The sequence below is a fragment of the Bison bison genome, unplaced genomic scaffold, assembly GCF_000754665.1.
Source record: "Bison bison bison isolate TAMUID 2011002044 unplaced genomic scaffold, Bison_UMD1.0 scf7180017864378, whole genome shotgun sequence".
Classification (NCBI taxonomy): domain Eukaryota; kingdom Metazoa; phylum Chordata; class Mammalia; order Artiodactyla; family Bovidae; genus Bison; species Bison bison.
In genome coordinates this window covers 7,210,148-7,210,641 of record NW_011494950.1, presented here as the reverse complement: position 1 = coordinate 7,210,641, position 494 = coordinate 7,210,148, and the positions used below count along the sequence as shown (strand labels likewise).

The 494-nt window shown below is 64.6% G+C and overlaps 1 protein-coding gene across 1 annotated transcript in view; it reads left to right on the top strand.

The window, feature by feature from the left end:
• The window catches only part of LOC105001083 (melanoma-associated antigen D4), a gene marked incomplete at its 3' end in the record, with an annotated part of 7,303 nt that overhangs the window by 1,660 nt on the left and 5,149 nt on the right, over positions 1–494 (top strand). The window contains exon 3 of the mRNA XM_010857200.1: positions 145–492. Coding sequence (XP_010855502.1) covers positions 145–492 — 348 coding nt within the window. The remainder of the gene's footprint in view (positions 1–144; positions 493–494) is intronic.

Genomic DNA, 494 nt, shown 5'->3' with positions numbered 1-494 from the left:
AGGCTGGCCAACACAAGGGGAGCTATCTGTGTAGAGCTATCTGCCTTCCCCTCCCCTGCCATGCCCCTGCCCCTGCCCCTGCCCTCCCCTCCCCTCTCCTCCCCTGCTCTGCCCTGCCCTCCCTTCCCCTCCCTGGTCTTGCAGAATGAGCCCTGGGAACTGGAAAACCCAGTGCTGGCCAGAACTCTGCTGGAGGCATTTCGGATGGATCCAGAAACACTTGCCAATGAGACGGCTGCCCGTGCTGCCAACGTAGCCCGGGCCGCCGCCTCTAACCAAGCTGCTCGGGCCGCTGCCACTGCTGCCCGTGCCACCTACAATCAGGTGGTCACTAACCACCACCCGGTGGCCACACACCAGGCGTCAGGAGGCGATACCCAGCCCATGACATCTGCTGCCCAGGCTCCGGCAGCCACCCCTGAGACAAGCGTCGCTTCTCCGCACAGCTCCCGGATGCTAGTCAATAGCGAGATGGCTGCCCCTGGGGCTCCAGC